Genomic DNA, 21,047 nt, shown 5'->3' with positions numbered 1-21,047 from the left:
TGAATAGATAGGACAGTACTTTATTTGTCCCAAGGGGAAATATAGATTTTTACAGAAGCACAAGAAATAGCATAACAAACAATAACAACCACCGAAACAGACACAAGAACAGTAAAAAAAAAATCAAAACAAAACTTCTGGCTAACACAAGAGTCCTTAGTGTGTTTCTTCACACACCTCTATTGAATAATTTGTTGGCTAGAAACCCTCAATGTTGTTGTGTTCATAATGGCACTTGTTTTTTTTCTTTATTCTCTTCTCTGCTACTACCTCCAAGGTGTCCAGAGTTTCTTCCATAACCGAACTTGCTTGCCTTCTGTATTAGCTTGTTGATTTGGTGGGCCTCACTTGAAGTTATGTTACTGGACAGCACACTAGAGTATAAAAAATCTCACTGGCCATCACTGAAAAAGTCCACAAAAGGCTGCTTCCAGAACAGCCAGCTGAGGTGTGAGGAGAGATTTAAGCAAATTAGTATTATGTTAATTTTGCATAAACATTAGGACGTATTCCTTAATTCAAAGAATCGTAGACACATCTTATTTATGCAGGTAGTTAGTATGTTGGAGACCTTCAAAATTTAAAATCGAATTGATGGTGTTTTTCACATCCAAATTGTTCAATTGTTTTAATCTTCTGGTTAAATCATCATAAGATAGCAAGTAGAATCATGAAGATCTGTCACCTAGTCATACTTTAATGTAACTGAACAACTGCAAATATTTGTGTTTGTATTTATTGGCATTGATAATTATTCTTTAGTATGGTGATCCTATGTGACATCAGTATAAATATTATTATCAAATATGATCTTCTTTTTCTTTTATCAAATCAAAGTCAATTATTTATTTACTTTAATGTGAAGTAAGCATTAAAAAGAAGTAATACCAAGAGAAATGTGTTCAGGTTTTAAATAGAGAAGAGGGTTCCTGAAAGCAAGGAAGAGATTTCATGCTAAGGATGTTAGGTCTGTGTCATTCACGTTGGTTTTAGGTAGAGATGTGCAGCCACAGGAAATAGAGCTAGTCTCCTGAAATGGATTAATGGGGAAACATGAAGGTGTGGAACCAAAAAGGGTGTTATTAGTGCCTTTAGGGAAGCAGGGTGCATTCAGTCTTAGCTACAAGGCAGAAACATGTTTGTGGCTCTACTGATTTCTGGGAAATCAACACTCTATTTCCTCCCTTTTGTATCTTAGCAGGGAAGTTCAGACAATGATTATGGAGGGCTTGTTTTATATGTCTTAGAGAACTGGAGACTTGATAAAGTGGTGTTTGCTTTATTTTTGCATCTTTGCTGAAATACTTGATGTATACAGAGATGTACAGCCACTGATGCAATTAATGAAATGTTTACAGTCAGTGAAAATCCCACAAAAATAAAAGTAGAATGAATTATCATTATATAGTAAAGTATATTCATCCTTTAGTCTGTTTTAAAAAACATCTTTATTAATTCAAGATTGTACAGAGCAAATACTTCAATAATGAATAGCTTATTGCAGTTCTGTCATACATGTTACTCTGTGTGTCCAAAAACAGTCTGTTACAAGAATGAACAAGGAAATTATTAATACTATGATCCCAGCAAAAAGAACAGTAAAAAATACAAAAATGCTTGTTTATAATACTAAAAAAATAAACAGTAAAGGGGTATTTTTGTTTTTTTTTATGTATTGCCAGTATTCATGTGAAAATAGATTTGATACCCTTCCTTTCAGCCTCATTATTTTTCCCATACCAGAGTTCACAAAAACTAAACCAGTGTTCAATATCCATATATATATATTAACTTAAATTTAAACCTTTTAAGTAAAAAAACACCAAAACAACTTTTTTATGAACTTTAGAAGAGTTGTTGTAGCCTGCCTGTTTAACAGCAAATAACCTTGTCTTGAAAAGGGGGCCTTACAGGATTGTCTGTCCAGTGTTCCTAGTGGGGATTGGCCTGACATGCAGCAGCAGAAATATGTAAATTACATGGGGAGGAGCCCAGCCTGCATTCAGGGAGAGAGGCATTGCTGTTTTAGACGATACCATGTGAAAAGATCACACACTCCAGCATTGATGAGCTTTCTGTAGTTTTAATTAGCTGAAACATTAAATGGAAATCCAAAAAAGAACAGTGTTTCAATCCTTTCCCATTTTCTAGGAGGTACTTTTTTCCTGCAGACTTTTACAAACAGGCTCAGCTGTGTTTTCTCAGTACTGGTAAGTGCTTCTGTCACCTGTTTTGGAAATGCAGCCTTTTCAATTGTATTCATGTTCAGCTTGCCTTCCTATTTTAGTCACGAATACTTAAACCCTTATTTTGTTTTAAAATAGTCTTTTTGTTAATTCATAATTGCTTGTTATACTGGGCTATTTTAACAAACTGCACATGCTCACAGTACTCTCAGTGTTAAATGTGCTTGTCTTTAGCTAAAAGAGAGACAGAAGAACTTTCATTTGCACGGTTTCAAGAATGGGTTCTAACCATATTAAGGCGATATTGACTTTGTTTTGCCTTTTATGTAATGTTAAGGATAGACAGATTTTCAATGCCTTACATTTGTAGACATTTTGTAATATTTAATTGTCTTTTATTAAGTTGCTGTATTTTAAAAAGAAGGATCAGTGTTCAGCTTACTTTATAAATCACTGTGAGGCTGAAACCTACAGGCCTGAGCAATTAAACTCCTCTGTAATTATATTTCACATGATGAACCAAGCACTAGCTCGTACAAAATTACAAGGAGCTCACTGGCAAGTGGCAGCTTTGCTGTCTCATCTGTGGTGCCTTTATGGCAGTTGTAGACCACACTTTCATCCTAGTCAGTATAACATGTTACACACATAAATAAATAAATGTACAAAGAGTCAACAAATGTGTAACTTCATCTGGGAAGCTGTTGAGTAATATGACTTTAAATGTCTGATTCCCTTAACATGCAAAACACAGCACCTTGGTAAACAACACTACCATTTGCTATTCAAAAGAAAGTATTTTCTTTCTTCTGTTGCCAGTTCCCATTTTTGTTTAATCTTTCCTTAAGGTTAAAAGACACCTTGGAAAGCTGTGTATCTAGATGAATGTTTATTTTATCCCATGGTAGTATGGTTTGTAGGTTTGTGCCTTCCCTGTGTATCCAGATGTATAGTTATTTTATGTGTATAGTTATATCTTTTGTGTATATTTGTTTTGATTATAAGCCATATGAAAAGTGCTGGTTAAATAATGCAGTATGATGTATCCGTATCTTGTGATTTTCTGATAATTAGCATTTTTGATGAATTTCTTTAACAGCAAAGTCCTACATCTCCCTATAGAGCTGTGGCCCTTATTAATTTACTTTTTTAAAAGTATAGGGTTTGATATACAGGTCTTTTCATTTACAGTATGTGTGCAGTTTTCCTGTTAGCTGTTTAGAGTTGAATTTTGGCTGTTTTTAGGGATATAATTTAGTAAGTTGCCGCTGATTTCTCATTACATTCTCATATAAAAATTGCAAGATAGCATTTGCTTTGGTTTAAAATGTCCTGTAGTTAAATATTGTAATTACAGATGGATTCAAATCGCATATGTGGAAAATATTTCTTATAGTACTGAACCAAGATTATTAAGCTGCTCTCTTGGTGGATCACATGTCATCATTTTATTTTGCTCCAAGGCATTTCTTCTGCTGTAAGATATTCTTTGCTAAGGTCTGATGGTTACTCTCCCTAGTGCCTCTCCACTTTGCACTAAAATGTGTTATACTGTGCCCTCCAGCAACTTTCACACTTTGCTTCTGTTTATTTTAAGTGTGTATTTTTGAGACTTTACACATGTCTAGCACAAGTATGGCTAGAACCCCATTTGAAGGTTATCATGTTAACATTTTTCTGAGGTAAGATGATACCATTATGGTTTGTTTTATTATCATAATATGATGACAAATACTGTCATTAGAATATATATGTTGGTATAAGATACAATTAAGGGACCACTTATTATTTAAGTATTACAATTTATAACATTGAAAATAATTTTTATCTGTCCTGAATAACTATTTTACATGAAATATAGTAAAGCATTTCATACATATTGCAGATTAGGTACATTTCCTGACAGGGAGAGCAAATGTGGCAGACTTCTTTGTTGCTTCCTTCATTTTATACTAAATTTTCAAGCCTACCAAGTCTGCTTTCTGCTGCAAACACGTCTATTATCTAATTAACACCTGTCACCTTATTCAAGAAGGTGTCATTTTTTCTTTAAGCATTCCAAGAAATGTGATACCAGCGGAACATTTAGATCTTATTTTTATTCGCTTTTTCAGTATTTTTTTCTTAGAAATTAATCTGTGACACATATGTGTTCAAAAAGATATAAAAGTGAAGCTTATATTTTGTTGTTTGCCTTTATTGCTTAGCAGTCTACCTGTTTACACTTGTCTTACACTCTCCGAGTGAGGGAACTTTTCAGACTGACTAATCCATCTCCTGGGGGCAGCTTTTAGTTTGCATTTATTACTGCTGTCATTAACGCCACTCTTCTAGGCTGCCATCACACAGAATGAAGTTAAGAGGGAAATAGGAAATGTAGATCTATTGATGCAATTATTTATGTTTTATATTTAGAAATAATTTAGATACACAGGTAAAATCAAAGTCCTACATTTGAAATGTTACTTCTGTATTCAAAAAATGGCTGAAAATCGCATTTAAGTCCCAGCTCAGACAATAAATCTGTATCACTTCTTAGAGATTATTTGTGGGTTCAGACATGAGAACTAAGGCCCAGCAACATTTGTTAGTGAGTAGCTTATTAATAGACTAAGATCCTATTAGCAAAGGAAAACCATTATGTTTATGAAGTTACTGCTACTATGAAGTATTGGCAACGAATAACACAAGGAATTTTCTACACATTTATGAAAGTAAATGTAGAAAAGGCAGAAAAGAAAATAAACAAAGCTCGGATTTTCAAACATTCTAATATTAAATATAATTTCAGTATCTTAAGTTTGTATCATTATTTTGCTATATGAGGGATGCACAGTAAAACGTATTTGGTAAAAAAAATACTATCAGTTGTGTAACAGTGCAGTGCTAATTTGAAATATATCACTAATACTAAGTAAAGCTGATATAATTTAACTAAACCTTTATAAATAAAATTTAAATATAATTATGGTAAAAATGCAGAGGCTGTTGAAAATGAAGATTTCTTTATATATCTTGCCTTATGTCAAATGTGAGGAGCACATTTGTTCTTATACTGCCTTCCAGTAAAAAAGATAAATAATGCTGCTTGTTTGAGCTACAAACTGTGAATGCATAAAAAACTTAAAATGAGATTTCATATTATTAGACTGTATGGTAAACAGATTTTGGAGAGGAACAGCTTAACTGTTTGCTTTTTCAGAGAGCAAGAGGAGTTCAGTGTTATATTTTTGAATTGGCGGACTCTTGTGTGCCTTGAGTGCATCAAAGCTTTTTCCGTTTTTTTTGTTCTTTATTTTATTCTTGTATTAGGAATGTATTAGTTTTCGCATACCCCTTGGGGTCAGAGCGCATTGTCAGCCATTGTACAGTACCTCTGGAGCAATTGTAGGTTAAGGGACCTTGCTCATGGGCCTAGCAGAGTAGAATCCCCTTTGGCAGCAACGCGGATTTGAACCAGCCACCTTCTAGATAGTGGCACAGATCCTTAGACTCAGAGCCACCACTCTACCAAAGTAATATCTCCTGATGTTGGGGGATATGGTCTCCAGTTTCATTAGTCACTGGTAATTGCAACATTGGAATTAAATAGCCACCCAGTTTGCTGTGTCTTTATCTGAGCAGCTGATGAACCTTTTGTGAATATTTCTTGCGTTCTGAATTGACCTCTTGGGTTCTTGACTTTTGTTTTGTCCTTCTGACCTCGATTTTTGTCTTGCATTTTGTTTCAGCACGTTTTGATCTCCTAGTTTTGACTCTTTTCTAATTTGAGTCTCTACCTGGTTTGGCCTTTTAAAATCTTCTGGCCTTCCCAACATTACATTTATGATAGAGTCTTCATCAAACTGTCAAAGGAAATTGTATGTCTCCACAGTTTGACAAGTATTACGGAAAAGCAGTGTGTGCTTCAGTTTTCTTTTGCCCCTAGCAGTACAATCTTATAAGGAAGCTTATTCCTGCCAGTCAAGAAATGTATTGTTTTGCAAAAATGTATTGTTTATTTTTGAAAATGATTGCATTGTTTTTTAATAATTATTTTGTTACTTCAAAGAAGAACTGTGCTATTCATACATGTAAATGCTCTGGTTATCTAGTGAGAGCTAGTGAGGGAGAGGTAAAGCATGTGCATAGTGAACAATCAACTGCCAAGAACTGAACAGACATTATAGATACACATTTAATGATTCATGTGCTGGGGAGTAAACTTGATTGTCCCAGTTTGGGGTCACAGGGAGTCAGTGATTATTCCAGCAGCACTAACTGTAAGGCAAGAAACATAGATGGCAGATGACACACCAGTCCTTTACAGGGCTTAATCTCACAGCCAATCAGAAAAGAGCGTGCTACATGCAATTCAGTGACAGAAACATAAAGTATCAGTTCATCATTAATCCGGTTATTTTCTGTAGATATTTTGAAACAGTGTGATGTAGTGGCTAATAATGAAGCACTAAACACTTTTTGTTAATCAAAACCACTATTCATACATTTCCAGTATTTAGTATTAAAATAGGTAATCATCCATAATTTATTTACTACATTCACTGATACCAATCATTCCACAGCTGTGGCCCTATCACACTGCCTATGTTAGCATATATGTACTAATCATTCTAAATGTTAAACTGATTAAACCTAAATGTATACCTATAACATTTTTCACTTCTTGTCACTTGATTGCATACTGCATGTGTGACTAATAGCTGCCACTAGAGAATGAACCGCGTATCTTAATATAGTTTTTTATTCCTAAGCTTTCAACTCTGAACCCCACCTTGTCAATCCCCCTGCCACCCTCCTATCCTCCCCTTTCTATTTGTTACGTATATATTGCCTTGGATTCCTGCAAGTCTAATGATTTTCCTTTAATGATGATGCCTAATAGGAGTTGAGGAGCTGAGTCCTAGGATTGTTCCTGTCTTGCACCCAATGCTTGCAGGGATAGGTTTCAGCTCCCAGCGACCCTGCTCAGGATAAAGTGGGCTTAGAAAAGGAATAGATGGATACAAATGAACTAATGAGTAAAGTGGGCTTTTTAACATCTGACTGTTGAAAGTTAAATACATAGTGGTTATACTGTGTTTACCACTGTCAGTTGAGCACTGGTTTTGCCAAAGAGAATGATCAGGGTGTAGAGATGATTGTGTGACCAACAACACACACACACACACACTCTTGATTAAAAGAAAAAAACTAATCAAAGATTTTCTAGAGAACATCATATTGTGAGGGATTGACTGCAGAAAGACTTTAATTAGTAAATTACATACTCATTTGTACACTGTTTAGTTTTGAATGCATCTTCCTTCTGAAAAAACTGATGCTGTTCTAATCGACTAGACATTATTTCATTATACATGACTTTCTTTAGTTAGATGGCCTGTAACAACAAGCCCATATTTAAAACTGAATATGAGCTGACTATCAGAATGAGAGGGTATCCTGATGTTTCTCAAGTATTTGTATCTTCTTTGTACTGTCTGGTTTGGAATACTCTGAGAAACTGCAGGGTTGTTGTTTTCAGTAGAGTGTGGCAGTAACTGGGTTTGAACATTCATGGTAGCAGGGTTTTGTGAAGGGAGTGTGTTTAATTACCAAAAACATCAAATGCTACTGAAAAAATTGGCTTGGTAGACTACATACACTAGCTTGGCTGCCAAAAAACATTAGCAGTCTTCCCTTTCCCTTTTGAAGTTTATTATAATTTAACTAGGGCAAAGGGTGTTGGATGGTAGATTGATAATCAATGGTGCTGCTACTCAACTCCACAGGGTCCGGTCACTTTGTGTGGAGAGTTTGCACATTCGTTCTACAGTATATTGTCAAAGGCCTTTGGACTGTTGGGTTTTCTTCCCATATCTCACAGGAACACTTGTTAGATTAATTGGTAAGCAGAAAAGTCAGTGCGTTTTCTTACCTTGGGTTGATTACTGAGAGATACTAGTTTGACTGAAATAAGCAGAATACTCTAGCTTGTAAAAAGACTTCAGTATGGAATGAATTATATTCCCCATGTGGTATCTAACTTATTTTCATGTAAATGTTTGTTATTTAGAAAGACTGGCTTTAGATTTACTTGGCCACAACAGGCCCGCACAAGACAAATAATTGTGCCTTTTGATAAAAACATTAGATTTATAGCAAGCAGTAATGCTTATCAGATTTTGAGCTCATTGAAGATATTGGTTATAAACGTATGTTTCCTGTAAAATTATTTCTTCTTGCACTCTGCTCTGGACTCTTTATGAAATGCTGAATAATATTTCCTGTAGTAGAAGTTTGTCCTATTTTTGGAACAGTGTTTTCAAAAATATTTTTCCATTGTTCCATTTTTTGAGTATTCAACAAGGATTGTTTCACTTATCTGTAGTGGTATGGCTTTAAGTGAAATGAAGACATCACTTTTTATGTTTCTTGTGTTATATACTTTATTGACTGTGTATTCTGATGATGATTCCAAAGTTGTTATTCATTCCAAATTTTATTTTAAAACTGAGTGAATGTTAATGCTCCGGTTACTGTAATTATTCCTTGACAATAACAGTAAAAGATGACATTTGACTTTTAGGTTTTGAAATGTTTCTGGCACTGCATTGTTTTTTTCCTCTTCAAGGTAATGATATTTGTTTTTTCAGAATTTATGACCATCTTTCTGGTTCTAATACTTGCATGGCATTTAAAAAGATTTTCTAAACAGTAAAGCTAAATGAGAAAACTATATAAAAAGTTTTACAATCTTGAGAGTTGATACGACTTGTATTTTGGAGAAAGCAAAAGCATTGACTTTTTCTTTGGACAGTAGATGTTTGTAGTTTCCTGTCGGCTTTTGAATTCATTTTAATTTTATCCATGCACAGGGAAAATGCAGGAACCAATTCATTGCAGGACATCTCAACATACCTACACTGACCCACTTATACAGATCTAATTTGGTGTTGCTGTGTTCATCATCATCGCTGTCATTTTAAGGGTTTATCCAGATTATATGGTTGCCCCTTAAATCTTTATCCTCAACCTTTTATTGTCCTGGGCATACTTAGGGGTGAGACCCATTTTATTATTATCTGACACCACCTCCAACCATGTCTTCTTTGGCCTCATTCAGTAGTTTCTCCATATACTTCTTTAAGGAGTCCTTAGTCACATTGCTAATAGGTCACATAGGTCTTATTGGAATTTTTCAAGCAATTCCCACCTAGTATATCCTGTCTTTCTTTTACTGTCTGCTTTGCAATTCTGAATTCATTTCTCTTTCCTTTCTCTTTCTATTGAATTTCCCCTTGGAATTAATAAAGTATCTATCTGTCTGTCTGTCTGTCTGTCTGTCTGTCTGTCTGTCTGTCTGTCTGTTGCTCACATGCAAACTCCCATCTCTTAGATTATTGTGCTCTTCTAGTTGCTTTCCTAGCATTTTATTTTGCTTCCTAATTCTTTGCCCTGTCATCATGTGCCTTTATTTTCTGTCACTCGTTTTAGCACCTCATCTTTTCCTCAATTACACGGTAAATCTAAAACCTCATTTCACTCTTGCTATTATTATTTCAGCAAATTTACTTCTCACACTGTCCTTCTTTAAATTCCAGACCTTCAGCTTTGGAACATACTTCCTACTATTTTTTTTCATTCCTTTGACTTAAAGATATTCTACAAAGAAGTGATTTGTTATATAGCATTCACAATTTTCACTATAACTTTACCCAATCTCTTCAGTAAGCTTATTCATCCAGCTTAATGTCAAATATTACTGCAGGCAGCAGAGCTCTTTTAGCAAACATCTATTACCGAAAATGGTATTGCAGGTTTTGTTCTGAGCCTAATTAAATGAGCTACCCATAAGAACCTGAGGAAATGCCCAAAGTGCAAGTAATAAGTAATTCCAAAGGCTAGGGAAAGATATGTGAAGCAATTCTTAAGTAGGGTGCAGCTATGATGGCTGTAGCCATATTTTGTCTACCAAGTACAACAGAAAAGTAGCAGATTTTGAAGTTTTAATGCTCCATTTGGGGCTAGTGAGGGGGTAGTTTCAGATCTCTTACCTTCTAGGTGGTATCAGGGTTTCCAAATAAAATGTTTCCCAAATCTTTTTACTACGTATGAAGGCACTTCTGAAATCATGTCACTTAAAATGGTTAAATGTTAGCCAGTGTACTTTGACCTAATAACCAAAGGACTTTATGGACAAGCCACTAATCTAATAACTGACATTTAAGATACCTAGATTGCACCAGAGACAGTGTCGTTTCTTATTATACCGTTTTTGTTTTACTTTTTATATTGCCGTGATGGTATTGTAGCTAACTGCCACTTACACCCCGAAACATGTAATGCCTAACTGCATTCTTTATTGTATATAAAAACTGCTGAGATCTTACCCAACTTGGCACAGTATATTCTTTTTTAAACAAGGATTACTGCACAAGCTTCATTCATTTCAGATCTTAGAGGCCCTTTTAATGCCCGTGTACTATTACGATTTTGGAATGAGAATCGGACGAAGTGATGATTAATATACACAGGGCAAAAAGCCCAGTAAGCAGTTTGTGTGGTTGAGCTAAACCAACAGAGTCTTTGTGAAAGGCCAGGATACCCTCAAAATGCAGTCAGTAACCGGGATGCTGGGCAGGAACCTTCTGGATTATCCATTGCTTTTAGAAAAAAGATACTTTAGTTCTTACAGTATACCAGCAATCATAATTATGAATAAACAGCAGCACGTACCTTGAAAAACATCAAATGAACACACTGTACAGCTGCACCTCTTTGGTTTTTCTGTGTGCAGTGTGCTAAATTTTAAATGCCAAAGGCAGGCAGACAGATAACACACTGAAATATTTTAAATGATATTGGAATTGAAAGATTTAATACTTGCAAAGCATTTATTTTTGTTATTTTCTGATGCTGACGGCGTTACAGTGTCATAATTATTAATCTAATGTCCTAGACTCAAAAGTGCATTTCTGCTGGAGTTCATAGCATTTTTTAAAGCTTGAATTTTTTTTTCTGAGAATTAATTATTGCATTGCTGTCAGGAAGGGCATCCAGTGTAAAATTTTGCCAAATCAGTATGTGGACAACAATATAAATTTCCATACCAGATCGGTCGAGCCCCGGGTTAACAACAACCGCCACCAGTACTGTTAGCCAACAGGGTGCTGGTGGAAATTGGGCCACTGTTGGCTGAAGTAGAAGAAGAAGGAGAAGAAGAGAGAGGATGAGGAAGGTAAAGAGAGTGGAACTGAGGGTAGGAACTTTGAATGTTGGCAGTATGACTGGTAAGGGGAGAGAGTTAGCAAATATGATGGAAAGAAGGAAGGTTGATATATTGTGCATGCAAGAGACTAAATGTAAGGGGAGTAAGGACAGGTGGAATCGGAGGTGGATTCAAATTGTTCTATCATGGTGTGGATAGGAGGAGAAATGGAGTAGGGGTTATTCTGAAGGAACAGTATGTCAAGAGTGTTTTGGAGGTGAAAAGAGTGTCAGACAGAGTAATGATTATGAAGCTTGAAATTGGAGGTGTGATGATGAATGTTGTTAGTGCATATGCCCCGCAAGTTGGGTGTGCAATGGATGAGAAAGAAGATTTTTGGAGTGAGATGGGTGAAGTGATGAACAATGTACCCAAGGGACAGAAAGTGGTGATTGGAGCGGATTTCAATGGACATGTTGGTGAAGGGAACAGAGGAGACGAGGAGGTGATGGGTAGGTATGGTGTCAAGGAGAGGAATGAAGAAGGTCAGAGGATAGTGGATTTTGCCAAAAGGATGGACATGGCTGTGGTGAATATATATTTTAAGAAGAGGGAGGAACATAGGGTTACGTACAAGAGTGGAGGAAGATGCACACAGTTAGATTACATCCTATGCAGAAGAGTCAATCTGAAGGAGATTGAAGACTGCAAAGTGGTGGCATGGGAAAGTGTAGTTAAGCAGCATAGGATGGTGGTCTGTAGGATGATGTTGGAGATCAAGAAGAGGAAGAGAGTGAGGGCAGAGCCAAGGATCAAATGGTGGAAGTTGAAAAAGGAAGACTGCAAGGTGAGTTTAGGGAGAAGGTGAGACAGGCACTGGGTGGTAGTGAAGAATTACCAGACAGTTGGGAAACTACAGCAGATGTAGTAAGGGTGACAGCAAGAAGGGTGCTTGGGGTGACATCTGGACAGAGGAAGGAGGAAAAGGAAACCTGGTGGTGGAATGGGGAAGTACAGGAGAGTATACAGAGGAAGAGGATGGCAAAGAAGAAGTGGGATAGTCAGAGAGATGCAGAAAGTAGACAAGAGTACAAGGAGATAAGGCACAAGGTGAAGAGAGAAGTGGTGAAGGCTAAAGAAAATGCGTATGATGAGTTGTATGAGAGGTTGGACACTAAGGAGGGAGAAAAGGACCTGTACCAATTGGCTAGACAGAGGGACCGAGCTGGGAAAGATATGCAGCAGGTTAGGGTAATAAAGGATAAAGATGGAAACATACTTAAAAACGAGGAGAGTGTGTTGAGCAGATGGAAAGAGTACTTTGAGAGGCTGATGAATAAGGAGAAAAAGAGAGAGAAGAGGTTGGATGATGTGGAGATAGTGAATCAGGAAGTGCAACGGATTAGCAAGGAGGAAGTAAGGACAGCTATGAAGAGGATGAAGAATGGAAAAGCTGTTGGTCCAGATGACATACCTGTGGAAGCATGGAGGTGTTTAGGAGAGATGGCAGTGGAGTTTTAACCAGATTGTTTAATGGAATCTTGGAAAGTGAGAGGATGCCTGAGGAGTGGAGAAGAAGTGTACTGGTGCGATATGTAAGAATAAGGGGGATGTACAGGACTGTAGTAACTACAGGGGGATAAAATTGATGAGCCACAGCATGAAGTTATGGGAAAGAGTAGTGGAAGCTAGGTTAAGAAGTGAGGGGATGATTAGTGAGCAGCAGTATGGTTTCAGTATGGTTTCATGCCAAGAAATAGCACCACAGATGCAATGTTTACTCTGAGGGTGTTGATGGAGAAGTATAGAGAAGGCCAGAAGGAGTTGCATTGCGTCTTTGTGGACCTGGAGTAAGCATATGACAGGGTGCCTCGAGAGGAGTTGTGGTATTGTATGAGGAAGTTGGGAGTGGCAGAGAAGTATGTAAAAGTTGTACAGGATATGTATGAGGGAAGTGTGACCATGGTGAGGTCTGTGGTAGGAGTGACGGATGCATTCAAGGTGGAGGTGGGATTACATCAGGGATCGGCTCTGAGCCCTTTCTTATTTGCAGTGGTGATGGACAGGTTGACAGACGAGATTAGACAGGAGTCCCTGTGGGCTAAGATGTTTGCTGATGACATTGTGATCTGTAGCGATAGTAGCAGGTACTATCTGTATCTGTAGGGAGCAGGTTGAGGAGACCCTGGAGAGGTGGAGATATGCTTTGGAGAGGAGAGGAATGAAGGTCAGTAGGAACAAGACAGAATACATGTGTGTAAATGAGAGGGAGGTCAGTGGAATGGTGAGGATGCAAGGAGTAGAGCTGGTGAAGGTGGATGAGTTTAAATACTTGGAATCATCAGTACTGAGTAATGGGGACTATGAAAGAGAGGTGAAAAAGAGTGACAGGCAGGGTGGAATGGGTTGAGAAGAGTGTCAGGAGTAATTTGTGACAAACGGATATCAGCATGAATGAAAGAGAAGGTCTACAGGACGGTAGTGACACCAGCTATGTTGTATGGGTTGGAGACGGTGGCACTGACCAGAAAGCAGAAGACTAGAGTTTGAGGTAGCAGAGTTAAAGATGCTAAGATTTGCATTGCATATGACAAGGATGGATAGGATTAGAAATGAGTACATTAGAGGATCAGCTCAAGTTGGATGGTTGGGAGACAAAGTCAGAGAGGTGAGATTACAATGGTTTGGACATGTGCAGAGGAGAGATGCTGAGTATATTAGGATAAGGATGCTAAGGATATAGCTGCCAGGCAAGACAAAAAGAGGAATGCCTAAGAGAAGGTTTATGGATGTGGTGAGAGAGGACATGCAGGTGATGGGTGTAACAGAACAAGATACAGAGGACAGAAATATATGGAAGAAGATGATCCACTGTGGCGACCCTTAACGGCAGCAGCCAAAAAAAAGAATTATTGCAATGCTGTCAGTCTATGTAATATACTATATTTTTACAAGAATATTCTCAACATGCTCTATGCTTAATAGGAGCTTCTCTTGTCATTCAATCAGCGATATGAAAGCACTTGTTTACAAAAGGGCACAGCACCTGAAAGCTAAATTAATTTCAAGTGTCAAAGTGTTATTCTCCTTTGTACTCAAATGTTTGTATCTGTTCAGTTATTATCATGTGTTTGATTTAGCTGTATACCATTGTAATAATTTGGTTTTTAAAATGAAAAACATCACAAGTGTTAATTTTTTGAGATTGTTAGAAAATGTACTCAAATACATACATTAAAAAACTAGGACAATTTAGTTGAAAACAGGCCATTTAGCCAATCAGAGCTTGCCAGACCTATTTGCCTAATTTTTCAAAAAAATATTAAGTCAAGTTTTGAAAGCCCCTAAGGTTCTACTGTGCACCACACTACTCTGTAATTGATTCCATCTGTCTGTGGTTCTTAGTGTTTTGAAAAATGTTTTTAACATTTGAGTGAAATCCACCCTTGACATGTTTGTATTATTTCCATGTTTCTAGTTTCCATGTCCCCATATTTTTTTTGAAGAACTTCAAACTTAAAATAATAACTGGATCCACCATTGTAATTCCTTTTGTAATTTTAAAATTTTCATCAATGTCACCTCTTAATCTCTGTGTAAATTTGTAGTGTTATTTTACTGTTTGTAGAACTTTGTCAGCCCTTACTGTTTTGGATACACTTCACCTCCTCTTTGACTGTTGTTTCACTGCTAAAATACTGTAAGAATCTCTTTGGGTCACCTTTGTCTTTTTCTGCAGTACTTCTCTCCAAATGCCATTTAGCTTTCCTAATAACCCATTAAATCATTGATCTCATACTGTAAGTCCTATGGTCAGTACTGGAATTATTTATTTTCTATGCTTTGTAAAGCAATTTCTTCGTTTATAACTTCTTTTTCAGGTCCTTATTTTTCTGCCACAGAATCTTCTTAATTTCTTACAGCTTTTAAGTTACGGAAATGAAGTTGTCCTAAATTTTAAGTAAAATGCTTTTAAACCTCCTCCTCGACTGACTCCGCACTTAAAGGTTTATCACAATTTATCTTTCATGGACTTTGCTGCATCTGATCAAAATTTGCCCTATGAAAGTTAAATTTCACAGATTTTAATTTCTGCATATGCATTAATATTTGCAGTTAATATTTAGATAAGGCAGGCATGCGATTTTTTTTTAATGCAGAAATGCGAGAATAGCCGTGTTATATAAACTAAGAGGAAAATAAAACTTTTTTTTCTAATTTGATATTTCTCTGTGACTTTGATAAAGGAACGGATGAATAAAACTGGGATGGATTTGTGTCTCTTTCTCAATTCTCTCTCTCTCTGAAAAGCTTGGACATATACTTTAAATTAGTAGCCTATTGCTGATTTACAAATATTAATTGGTCCTGTAAGAAGTGTGGTTGTGTAGGCATTGCACTGGCAAGCTGCCGACTGATTCAGCGCTGTTTACGGCTTGTAGCGTGCGGCCGGGGCTCTTGCCCGGTTGGGATGTCTCCACGCTATGAGGACCGGGGGAGCAAGTATGGCCAGAGCGTTACCTCCTCTGGGATGCTAGATGGCAAACCCCTGGGTTGCAGCAGTGCCTCGGACACCTGCAGGGCTCCATGGGAGTTGGAGTGTGATGCAGCCCTGTTGAGATCCACAGGCACCACCAGGGGGTGCTGCAGCAGGAGCTGCTGAGCCCTTATGGGCAGTTCTTCCACCACACCCGAAAGTACTGCCGGAAATGAGTAATCAAGCACCTGGAGCACTTCTGGGTGCATTATAAAAGGAGTCAGCAGCCACTACTCGGGTGCCAGAGTCAGGAGGAGGAGTGACGAAGCTTGACCCGAGGAGTGAAGGAGGAGAAGGAAAGAGTGAAGACACAGACTTATGGAGTTGTGCTGTGTTTGTGCTTGGACTGTGACATACTTGTGGGGAACAGAGATGGTGTTTCCCACAAGGGAAAAATAAAAAAAAATCAAGAGTGTGCAATGAATTTGTGTCCCACATGTGTCTGTGTTGGATTCAGCTGGTGCCAGCCTGGTGGCCACAGGCTTTATGACTGATGCTGCCCAAGTAATAAAAAAATGCAGATCACCCTGATAATCACAGTACTTTGTACTTTATTTATGCGCATTTCAAGATGCTCTGATTTTTATATATTAACTGTAAAACTAAGAACATACCTTACTAATTGATTTTTTTCTGTACTGGCCACAACATCTGCTGTATTTTTTCACTTTTAATTACAGAAATGTAAAAGAATAGACATGAGCAATGTTACTGGCAGCAAGGAAAAAATACATTTGTAAATTCTGCTGCCTTAATTGTGAAATAAGGCAATTCAAAATTAATTGAGTGGCTGAAAAAAAGCTTGTGTAGCATTGATTAACTCTAGAATTCTCGAAGCTTACGATTTTTTCATTGTCCCTTGTTGGATTCTTGAATAAAACTGAATTTGAACGATTTTTTTGTTCAGTTATAAAACTTAATTTTAATTATTTTTTATTCAGTTTTATTCTTTGATTCTTGAATAAAAATATAATTCAGATGACATGTTGATGTGAATGTCCATATGCGAGGAAAAGTAACATCAACCGTAGACACTGCAGTGTCTGTTTGCTCTACAAAACACCAAAAAAAAAAAGATTGAGCTGTGTTTGTGTGTCTGCTTTTATCCCTTCAGTGCTAACTTTTACAAGTACTTTAAATTTACACTGGCTGTTACAGACTCAAATGAAATGTATGTTTTTATTATACACTAATAGTAACAGTAATAGCAGCTCACTACTCAAAACAGTAAATGAGAGGAGGACCCGGGAAGCGAACCCATAATCATTTGATTATGAGGTAGCAGTCCTTACTTATGCACCAGCCATGTCTGCTCTGTATTGATTGATAGTTGTGTTTCAGTTTTTACATATTGCCAGTAACATGTACATTGAATAATTTCTCTTTTTTTCAGTTATATTCTTGAATTAAAGCCTAATTGTTTTGTTATACCTTTTGCATGTTTAGTTGATATTTGGACTTCAGTCTTCACACATTATACACTTCACGTCAACACTTTGTCAATTACTACTATAACATGAAAAAAGTTTCTATTTTAGTTATATGTTCAACATTTCTTGCCTTGCATTTCCTGTCATCCTACATTTACATAAATTGTTGTATTCCTAATAATGATATATTATTTACCCTATACAATTCCACACACCTTACTTCCAACTCTGAGAATTTTGTGTCTGACTTGACTTCAGCTGCCTAGGTGGGGGATGAGATAGCAGGCTGCTTGCTGCTTGTGCTGATCAACACATTTGCAAAAAAAAAGACGCTGATGATGAGGTGCAAGGGAATTTAAAGTGTCCTGGTATTACGGATGTTTTCGTTATCTTCAGAGATTCAAGTTTTTTTTTTTAATTACAAAAAAGAGCTTTTTGTGTTGGGCTTTCACAAGAAAAAAATTGTTATCTGGCCATTGTTTTAGAATATACAAGAGCCATGAAAAATATCATGCAGTGACCTGGGGAACATTCAGCAAAGAGGAATTACATTGCAGCAGAAATTTGTGAAATTTTCATAATCTGTTCTAAGAGATGTCTACTGCTAGGATCTATGGTTGGTATTAACTGGCTGGTAATTTCCTTTCTTTCCACAGCAGTGCAGGCTAGCCTGTATATGGAGTATAGAAGACCATCTTGAGAGCATATATCTGCAGAGCTTACATTGACTCATTTATTTGTTCTGTTTGCTTTTGCATTTCTTTTGCTCTTGAGTGTTTTTATTTTTGTGTATTTTATCTGTTGCTGTGTAATCTTGTTTATTGAAGGAGAACTCGCAGAATAAGATTTTCATTGTACTGAGTACATACACTCACCTAAAGGATTATTAGGAACACCATACTAATACGGTGTTTGACCCCCTTTCGCCTTCAGAACTGCCTTAATTCTACGTGGCATTGATTCAACAAGGTGCTGAAAGCATTCTTTAGAAATGTTGGCCCATATTGATAGGATAGCATCTTGCAGTTGATGGAGATTTGTGGGATGCACATCCAGGGCACGAAGCTCCCGTTTCACCACATCCCAAAGATGCTCTATTGGGTTGAGATCTGGTGACTGTGGGGGCCATTTTAGTACAGTGAACTCATTGTCATGTTCAAGAAACCAATTTGAAATGATTCGAGCTTTGTGACATGGTGCATTATCCTGCTGGAAGTAGCCATCAGAGGATGGGTACATGGAGGTAATGAAGGGATGGACATGGTCAGAAACAATGCTCAGGTAGCCCGTGGCATTTAAACGATGCCCAATTGGCACTAAGGAGCCTTAAGTGTACCAAGAAAACATCCCCCACACCATTACACCACCACCACCAGCCTGCACAGTGGTAACAAGGCATGATGGATCCATGTTCTCATTCTGTTTATGCCAAATTCTGACTCTACCATTTGAATGTCTCAACAGAAATCGAGACTCATCAGACCAGGCAACATTTTTCCAGTCTTCAGCTGTCCAATTTTGGTGAGCTTGTGCAAATTGTAGCCTGATGAGTGGTACCCGGTGGGGTCTTCTGCTGTTGTAGCCCATCCGCCTCAAGGTTGTGCGTGTTGTGGCTTCACAAATGCTTTGCTGCATACCTCGCTTGTAACGAGTGGTTATTTCAGTCAAAGTTGCTCTTCTATCAGCTTGAATCAGTCGACCCATTCTCCTCTGACCTCTAGCATCAACAAGGCATTTTCGCCCACAGGACTGCCACATACTGGATGTTTTTCCCTTTTCACACCATTCTTTGTAAACCCTAGAAATGGTTGTGCGTGAAAATCCCAGTAACTGAGCAGATTGTGAAATACTCAGACTGCCCCGTCTGGCACCAACAACCATGCCACGCTCAAAATTGCTTAAATCACCTTTCTTTCCCATTCTGACATTCAGTTTGGAGTTCAGGAGATTGTCTTGACCAGGACCACACCCCTAAATGCATTGAAGCAACTGCCATGTGATTGGTTGATTAGATAATTGCATTAATGAGAAATTGAACAGATGTTCCTAATAATCCTTTAGGTGAGTGTATAACAATACAGTTGAAGTTTCATTCCTGTTCATAGTTTTTAAATATTAAGTTTAGCATATCCCATGACAAGGTTATTCATCATAATTATGGTATACACTATTATGCTACAGAAATTTTCAATTAACCAAGCATTTTTTTAATTAATCAAAAATATCGGTCCTGTGCTTATGGTTTACAATGGTGTCTACAGAGCAGCAATCCAAACATGAAAACCTTAAACATGAAAGCATTAAAACATACTGAATATATCAGTTTTGAAGATAGTGTTATGTTTGAATCGTTTAAACTCTTCACTATTTTGGGTCTCTTAGATTATATTGAAACATATGTTTGTTATTGGAAAATACCATTTAAGTGTTTAGATTGGTGTAAATTAAAATATATTTGAATATTGCATTGCCAGTCCTGAGTGCCACAATGGATCCTTTGCTCTTTACATGGCCCTTTAAGTGGGCTCACTATCCTTAAATGGACTGCTAGCTATTGCCACATTAGATGGAATGCTGTTTGTGAAATTTCAGGCTTGCCATGTTTTCCAGTTCCTACTGTGGGCGAATCATCCCTGGCTGATGCCACCTGTTAGCGGTGGTTCAATACATTATTTAAATGAACCTAATTAATAAAAGAGGCTGGTCTGTTAGATTTCTTCAGCCTTTTCATTGAGAACTCAGCTGTTCACATGACATGGGTCCACTGGTCTGGTGTAATAAAAGGATGTCTGTTTTTCATTCCATTTGTAATGATGACTCGAGACTCTTGTAGAGTAGTTTCTCTGACATACATATTGTAAAACAGCAAATCCATGTAGGTTTCAGGAAAAAGTATATACTTTGGTGATATTCTGCCATTGTAAATGAAGCCTAGCTATCTTTATCTGCAACAACCTTTTACACACATTGGGTGTGAATAAATGCAGCTTGTTTAAAGAATGCTTCAGTTATGGTTGTTGAGAGTGATTTGTTCTCATAGAGTTTAATTTCTCTGAGATTTAGACAAATGAACTGTCATTTTATACCAGTCACATATCTGATTATGAAGGCAGGAATACATTTTAGCATCATCACTGATCCATGCTGTTATAATCTTTAAGTTATGGAATCCCTGTTTCCCAATGGAATATTTTTGCAGAACAAGATATACTTTAGAGTTAGGATGACAACATCACTACAGTTAGGATGACAACATCACTACAGCTCAGTCTTGTTTGTTTGTTTTGTGGACACTGCTTTTTTGTAGTTGCTTTGTATGTTTGCAACCATATTTTTATGTAATGCTTAAGATGCCCATTGCTAGATCCAATGTCTTCGTTATGTGTTTCTTCATCACACAATTCATATTTAAAATCATGGGGCAGCAAGGACTTTATTGTTGTGTTGGATTCACATAGAAAACAAAAGAAATGTCTTTTGTAGTTTAGTTAGGGGTAAACAAATGTAGATAACCTAAGGAACGTTTTGCTTACTTTCTTTGAAAATCATATTTATTTCATTGTGTTGAAATGGAAACACCTTTTAGCTTCCTCTAAGACTATTTGAGGTGCCAAGACACATAGCAGAGCAGACATAAAGGCATGGATTTTTTCTTTACTGTCTTGCATCACACCTCAAGTTTGATCAAGTTACTGTGTCAACCT

General features: G+C 37.1%; 1 protein-coding gene across 1 annotated transcript in view; it reads left to right on the top strand.

Moving 5' to 3' along the window:
* Positions 1-1,043: 1,043 nt before the first annotated feature.
* Positions 1,044-21,047, top strand: part of plekhg4 (pleckstrin homology domain containing, family G (with RhoGef domain) member 4) — a 183,003-nt gene continuing 162,999 nt past the window's right edge. The window contains exons 1-2 of the mRNA XM_039762361.1: positions 1,044-1,137; positions 2,092-2,210. Coding sequence (XP_039618295.1) covers positions 1,044-1,137; positions 2,092-2,210 — 213 coding nt within the window. The remainder of the gene's footprint in view (positions 1,138-2,091; positions 2,211-21,047) is intronic.

Source organism: Polypterus senegalus, chromosome 9 (assembly GCF_016835505.1).
Source record: "Polypterus senegalus isolate Bchr_013 chromosome 9, ASM1683550v1, whole genome shotgun sequence".
In the NCBI taxonomy this organism is placed as follows: domain Eukaryota; kingdom Metazoa; phylum Chordata; class Cladistia; order Polypteriformes; family Polypteridae; genus Polypterus; species Polypterus senegalus.
Note: the sequence above shows the minus strand (reverse complement) of the source record. Positions and strands in the feature narration are given on the sequence as shown.